At 45.8% G+C, this 7235-nt stretch overlaps 1 protein-coding gene across 1 annotated transcript; it reads right to left on the bottom strand.

Annotated features, from left to right (window-relative positions):
• Nucleotides 1–6996, bottom strand: LOC102277565 (cationic amino acid transporter 3). The gene is made up of 11 exons (XM_005910386.2): nucleotides 5927–6996; nucleotides 4969–5127; nucleotides 3205–3382; nucleotides 2889–3001; nucleotides 2501–2723; nucleotides 2195–2334; nucleotides 1998–2100; nucleotides 1611–1807; nucleotides 1248–1411; nucleotides 859–967; nucleotides 1–687 (listed from the first exon to the last, which is right to left on the bottom strand). The coding sequence occupies exons 1-11, from the start codon at nucleotides 6348–6350 to the stop codon at nucleotides 566–568; spliced, it is 1932 nt and encodes a 643-aa protein (XP_005910448.2). The 5' UTR covers nucleotides 6351–6996; the 3' UTR covers nucleotides 1–565.
• Between the last annotated feature and the right edge of the window lie 239 nt (nucleotides 6997–7235).

Genomic DNA, 7235 nt, shown 5'->3' with positions numbered 1-7235 from the left:
TGAGCATTTCCCTTTATCATTACTCAAGATCCATTTCACCTGTTATTCTCTTTTTCCTAAACTCTACTTGGTTCTGTAATAAGATAGCTGCCCTAGCATTCTTGTGTTACTGTTTGTACAATGTGTTTGTTCCCTTCCTTTTACTTTCAACCTATTTATGTCCTAATGTTTAAAGTATAACCCTGGACAGAAAATATACTTACCTACATTTCCTTCCCAGGTCACAATCTCTGTGTTTTCAGTGGAAATAGACATAAGAAGGTGCTTCTTATACACCCATTAACATTTTAGTATTTTCTCCGGTTGATGGTTATTTTGTTGTACTTTCTTTGTGGAAATTCACCTTGAGGCTCACTTATGAAGCATGTGCTTTTCTGAATATATATTTTGCTTTGAAAAGTTTACTTCAAAATTATTCAACAGTAAAGTCATTTTATCTGCTGGCAATAAGCACATGGTTGTAAATGCATTTCAACTTCAGGCTCCATAGAGACTCAAAATGTCACTTGAACTGGAAGATACTTCTGAGTCTGGAGGGATGCCACACAGCATCTATGTCCTGTGGTTAAGAAGATTCATCACCAGGGATATTTCCATCAAGCATTTGGGAATTGGAGGCTGGCAGCTGTTGATCATTGTTCTCCCCCAGGCTGTGTCGGATCCCATATCCAAAGTATACAACAGATCCTAGCAGGGAGATGAGACAGTGAGAAGGGAAAGTAGGTGCTTTCTTCACTTATGAAAGCCCAGCAGGTGTCCTACGCCTTCTGTTGCGCCTGACAGTTTAGGGGAGAGGTAGTAGGAAGACACTTGGGTTCAGTCACTCAAGGGGCCTCAGTTTCCAAGAAACTCACTCACCAATCCCCATCCAGAAGCCAAACTGGACCCAGGTCCTAGTGTTCATCTGCATCATCAAGTAAACGTTGACAAAGATGCTCACCAGTGGGAGGATGGGCCAACAAAGGACCTGTGGACAAAGTTAATTCATCCCTGAACACACCCCAGACGTCTGAAAGGGAGACCCTACTCCACGTGGGCAGGAAGAGTCCAGTTCAACGCAGGCTGTGTGTTCAGTGCCTACTGAGATTGTGTGTGTAAAGCGCTGAGTGTATATCAGGAAAGGGTCCATTGGTTTTAGCAACTTCCCTTCTGGGAGCAACTCCTGATCCAGCCTACAGCATTTAGATGTCAGAGCAGGCAGCCTTCATTCCTCACCCTGGAGAGCTTGGACACATAAGGTCACTCACCTTGTAGTGAAGAGGAGAGGGGTTCTGGGGCTGCCTCCAGATGATGGCTGTGATGCCAGTGATGGGCAGCAGCAGCACAGCCACTGTTGTGTACACTGAGAGTCCAGAGAATACACGGCTGGTCAACAGGGTCAGGATCAGGCTCAGGACCATCAGCAGGAGAACTGCAAGGGTCAAGGTGGAGGAGAACAGGCTGGACCCAGAAGATAAAGACATCAGGACCTTGGGTCACACCCATCTCAAAACTGCCAACCTCAGGAAGGGCCATTATCTCTCCAAGATTCCTCCTCAACTGCCCAAAACACACTGCCCTCCCCATACTGTCAAATTTAGAATACAGCCAAGAGAAATCCCACTGCTCACCAAGCAGAAAGGCACATCCATAGACAATCCGCCCAGATTTCCGAGTGGGGATGGTGCTGGAAGGGAACCACAGAGTCTTCAGAATCCTTGAATTTTCTGCTTCAGGTACAGATTGTAAAGGTCTTGCTTCCAACTGAGAAATATCTATTTCCTCTTCTGCTGTCTCATTCTGGCTTAAATTCTGTTCTGGTTGATACCTGAATTAGAAATATTAAGGCAGTGTTAATAGTATCCCCTACTCATCCAACATCACCCGGATGATTCCATCTCTTTCCCAAATTAACGATTGTTGGTCATTTTGAAGGCAGTGTGAAGGCAGAAGAGGATCATCTTCACATCAATCCCCACCAGTCAAAGACTTCCAGTCAGCATGTTGTGGGGTCTCACCTGAGGACAAGCACAGAAAAGGCCACCAAGGAGTAAGCGAGCAGGGTCCCAATTGACATGAGGTCCGCAAGATCAGTGAGCTCAAAGAGTAGTGCCATGACCGCTAAAATCAGGGCACAAACAAGGAGGGGGGAGAGAGTGAGATAGTGGAAATATGCAAGTTAAGAAAACTGGTCAAAGAAGTTTTGTTTATTCACCTGCAAGACTTCCAGAAGCTAAGATGGTCCACATGGCGGTTCGTGTGTGGGCATGGATTTGGGCAAGTCTCCTGAAAAGGAGTCCATCCTCTGCCATTGTGTAGATCACACGAAGCATAGGGAACATGGTGCCCAGGAGGCTGGGAGAGAAAGTGGGCACGTGGGAGGAAGGGGAGAAGCATGAGAGACTGGGGTTTCTGCTCCCTAGTCTACATGGGGTAAGCTGTCTTTCCCTTTTGTTTCTCAATCTGAAGCTACAATATCTGATAATCTGATAGAGGATGGAGAAAAAGCTTTGACACTGACCTGGATGAAAGAGCACAGATGGTGATAGCAGCCAGGACATATCTTAGAGGGCCCCACCCAACACTGAGGAAAGCCTGTGGCAGGAAGCTCTCAGGATGAATCTGGTAGTAGGGCACCATGAGGGTGAGTGCTGCTGAGCCACCAACATACACCAAAAAGCAGATGAAGATTGTGATCACGATGCTAATGGGGATGGAATGCTGAGGATTTCTGGCTTCTACTCCTGCGAGATGAGTGGAGCATTAGGTCAGTAAACACACTGGAATGAAAGCACAAAATCCAATTACCTTGCACCTCCAAATGCAGTCTAAACTTCTTCCAACCCCTATGCCCAAGGGCAGCCCAACCTGCCCAGACCCTTGATAAGAAACACAGTGACTACAGTTACCTGTAGTAGCAATGACATCAAAGCCATCAAAGGCATAGACACATGTTGCTATTCCATGGAGAATCCCTTCAATGCCAAAAGGTGTAAACCCTCCAGCACCCAGAGGACCCAAGCTGTGATGAGAGAATGAATGAGGAAGAACATGGGTGAGGTGAGTTCAGCCATCCCTACTTGTATCCTCAGTTAATATCACAACTCCTGGACTCCATGACTCCATCATCGGATTCATCAGCCCTGATATCTGTGGTCCCCACCACGTTCCCAGCTGTGCACATCACACACATAGACATTATTCAGCCAAGAGTACTCTCCTAACCTAGAGGTGTCAGTGGATTCAGATGTGTTCAACGTGTAGTCCTGTTCTGTGAGCTTCCAGTTGTGCAGGTCTCCCTTAATGAAGCCAGAGACGATGATGAAGACGAGAATAGAAAGGTTCAAGCCTGCGAACACTTTGTTAAGCATGACTGATTCATGAAGTCCCAGAACCAGCAGTCCTGTGGAAAGATGGAATATGAAGCATCCAAAATAACTAAATCTGTAGCATACAAAGAAAACTAGTGGTTGTCATAGGCTGGGGTTTATGGGTGGGTGAGAGGCAGACAGTGACTGCTCAGTGGGTACAGGGTTTCCTTCCGTAGTGATGAAGATGTTTGGAGCTGCATGGAGGAGACGGTTGCACAACACTGTGAATGTACTAAGTGTCACTGTATGGTACGCTTTCAGATGGCTAATTTCTTACTGTGGCGATCATCTCACAATAAACACATTGACCAACATCACTTTATACATCTTAAAATTATGTAATATTGTATCTCAATTAAGACAAGCTATGACAAACCTAGACAGCACCTTAAAAAGCAGAGACATCACTTTGCCAACAAAGGTCTATATAGTCAAAGTTGAGGTTTTTCCAGTAGTTATGTATAAAAGTACGAGTTGAACCATAAAGAAGCCTAAGCACCAAAGAATTGATGCTTTCAAACTGTGCTGCTGGAGAAGACTCTTGAGAGCTCCCTGGACAGCAATGAGATCAAGCCAGTCAGTCCTAAAGGAAATCAACCCTGAATATTCATTGGAAGGACTGATGTTGAAGCTGAAGCTCCAATAGTTTGGCCACCTGATATAAAGAACCAACTCACTGGAAAAGATGCTAATGCTGGGAAAGACTGAAGGCAGGAGGAGAAGGGGATGACAGAGAATAAGATGGTTGGATGGCATCATCAACTCAATGGACATGAGTTTCAGCAAACTCGGGGAGATAGTGAAGGACAGGGAAGCCTGGTGTACTGCAGTTCATGGGGTCACAAAGAGTTGGATGCGACTTAGCGACAGAACAACAATAACAATCTCAATTATATCGCAAAAAATCTGGGGGGATATGGTAAAATGGTTAATTTTATTTTGTGTGAATTTCCACTCAAATAAACAAATATCTTCAGTCTCAGTACAGGGAAGAAACTTGTAGGCCTAAAGCAAATGATTATCAGGTGGGGATGATTTTGTCTCTGAAGAGACTCTTGGCAATATCTTGAGGCATTCTGATTGTCATAATTTGGCTGGTGGGCATTGCTGTTATCTAGTAAGTAAAGACTGAGGGTGCTAATCAACAGTTGACAATGATTGAAAAAAAATTCACAATGAATAAGACAGCTCCCTGACATCGAAGAACGATTCCACCCAGAATGTCAGTAGTGCCAAGGGTGAAAAACAATGGTTTGTATCTTGGCTTCTTGTCTGTCTTATCTCAGACAGTTCATTCCGGTCCTACCTGATGTGAAGAGCTAACTCATTTGAAAAGACCTGATGCTGGGAAAGATTGAGGGCAGGAGGAGAAGGGGATGACAGAGGATGAGATGGTTGGATGGCATCACTGACTCAATGGACATAGTTTGGGTGAACTCCAGGAGTTGGTGATGGACAGGGAGGCCTGCTGTGCTGCGCTTCATGGCGTTGCAAAGAGTCAGACATGACTGAGTGACTGAACTGAATTATCCCACCATTCTGGAACTCCAAGCTTTCTTTACCCCAACTCCCCCTCCACATCCCACTCTTCCCATTCTATCTCTGAGCCCTGTCTCACCTGTGAGCAGCAGCACCAGGACCAGGGCAAAAAAGTCTGGATGCCTGGCCAGGAAGTAGGGCATATATGGAGAGAAAGTTCCCTGGAACGCCTGAGAGATGTGGTTCCCAATGAGACTGTCAAAGGCGATGCTCCAGGCCCTGGCCTCACTGGCGGTGCCTGCAGCAGCAAGAGAACACTCACTGACAAAGAGAAGCTGAATCTCTATCATGTACCACAGGATGTTCTGGGGGAAAAAAACAGACAAAATACCTAATCTTACAAAGTTCCCTTTTATGGAGTGCAGAGGGTACACCCTTTGCAAGCAGCACTAATGGTGAAGAACTTGCCTGCCAATGCAGGAGACATAAGAGATGCAGGTTCAATTCCTGGGTTGGGGAGATCGTCAGTGGTAGGAAATGGCAACCCACTCCAGTGTTCTTGCCTGGAGAATCCCATGGACAGAGGAGCCTGGTGGGCTACAGTCCATGGGATCGCAAAGAGTTGGATGTTCCTCAAGCAACTTTGCACTCAGAGTAGACCCAGATGATTCACAAAACAGGTCAACTATTTAATATGTTAGGAGAAGATTAATATGAGGCCAGAAACTATAACAGGGAAGTGGGACCTAGAGGACCAGGAGATGAGGGTGACAATTTAAGTCGAATTGTAAACAAAAATCCCAAAAAGGAAACAGCAGAGCAGAGACTTCAATATGGTGAGGGGAAGGGCCTGGGGGACATGCCTCCTTATCACCCACTCCTTTCAGTTCCTTTTCCTGCTCAGTTCTTGGTTCAGTCATTTAAGGAGAGCAGAGCTGCCCTAACTAGAATACAGTTATAAGGGTTTCCTGCCACAGTTATCCACGTCCCCCCACAAGGTGCATTAATGAAGTTCTCATGAATCAGTGATGACTCCAATACCTGCTCTGAATTTCCTGATCTTAAGCCCCACACCTTCCCCCACCCCACTGTCTCACCAATGACAAAGGACAGGATGAGGTTCCATCCAATGACGAAGGCACACAGTTCTCCCACAGTGACGTAGCTGTAGAGATACGCAGAACCAGAGCGTGGTACCCGGGCCACCAACTCCGCGTAGCACAGCCCGGACAAAAGAGTTGATAGGCCGGCCAGCAAGAAGCAGATGATGATCGCTGGTCCTGCTTCATACACAGCCACTTCTCCAACCACGATGTACACGCCAGCTCCTAGGGTACCGCTCACACCCAGAGCTGTCAGGTCTCTGGTGTTCAGACAGTGGGCCCTGCCCTTCTCAGACTCCTCCCTGGGCTCCAGCCGCCGCCTACGGATCAGCTTCTGACCAAACTGGTGAACATCCTTGCGGGGAGCCGGTGAGGCATTCCACTCATGACAAAGGTCATGAGGAAGGAGGCTCGGCATACGCAAAGGCGGGATCGAGCCTCAGGAGTCCCCCCGGATATTCTCGAGCATTTTCCCCCAAAAAACCAGAGTCTGCCTACTTTATTGCTTTGTGCTCTCACCTCTGACTTTACTGGGGGCTGTCCCCTACCACCATCTCTCTCTCTCTGTCAAAGAGTTAACTTACAGCTCCAATTAATAAAGTTCCTGGGCAATTAGGAGTGTTTAAATCCAAACCCCTCTGATGGCTCTCTAACTCGCCTGACAAGTTTACCCGGACTCCTGCAGCTATGCATACGATTGTTTACAGTCTCCCAGCCTCGAGAGGCATGGGAAGCTTAAGATATTCAAATAGCTTAGAGCCTCTCAGAGAGTTAAAACTGTCAGAATAAACTAGTAAAGGATTTCATTGATGAGTCAATGCTTGTTGCCAAGTTTTCACATCCCCTGAATTGTATCCTTGAATATGTATCAATTAATAGTGGGTATGTAGAAAAAATAAGTAGTGGCCTTGGTGTTAGTAACTTTAGACCCTTAAGGTAATAAATTCTTTCTTTGTTGTAAACCCATTACACATCCGCCCTATAGGAATGCAATTTTATCTTTGGAAGATGGTGCCAAACCTTGAAATAATTACTCTTAGAGAAAATAAGTCTTTGTTGATAAGTCCTTGTCAAGAGTCATAAAATGTTAGTAGGCCTTCTTGCCAGAAGATGATGTAAATCACCTAAACCATTTGTATACAATACATTTGCAGGAAAGAAACCTTGGTTTTGATAAGAATCAAAGACTGCTGACTTTGCATCCCCTATTATCCTCTATGTGTAACTTAGGTATAAAAGCCCCTGTTGAAAATAAAGCTATGGGCCTTGTTCACCAACGCTGGTCTCCCCATGTCATTCTTTC

The sequence above is a fragment of the Bos mutus genome, chromosome 18 (assembly GCF_027580195.1).
Source record: "Bos mutus isolate GX-2022 chromosome 18, NWIPB_WYAK_1.1, whole genome shotgun sequence".
Lineage (NCBI taxonomy): Eukaryota > Metazoa > Chordata > Mammalia > Artiodactyla > Bovidae > Bos > Bos mutus.
Note: the sequence above shows the minus strand (reverse complement) of the source record. Positions and strands in the feature narration are given on the sequence as shown.

What these genes read in the sequence shown, in the direction of transcription:
- LOC102277565 (XM_005910386.2), bottom strand. Translation starts at nt 6,350, where the DNA reads ATGCCGAGCCTCCTTCCTCATGACCTTTGTCATGAGTGGAATGCCTCA. An exon ending in TGGATGTGCCTTTCTGCTTG is followed by an intron (nt 1,412 to 1,610) that starts GTGAGCAGTGGG and finishes TGACCCTTGCAG; the next exon opens with TTCTCCTGCTGATGGTCCTG. An exon ending in TGGCTTCTGGATGGGGATTG is followed by an intron (nt 688 to 858) that starts GTGAGTGAGTTT and finishes TCTCCCTGCTAG; the next exon opens with GATCTGTTGTATACTTTGGA.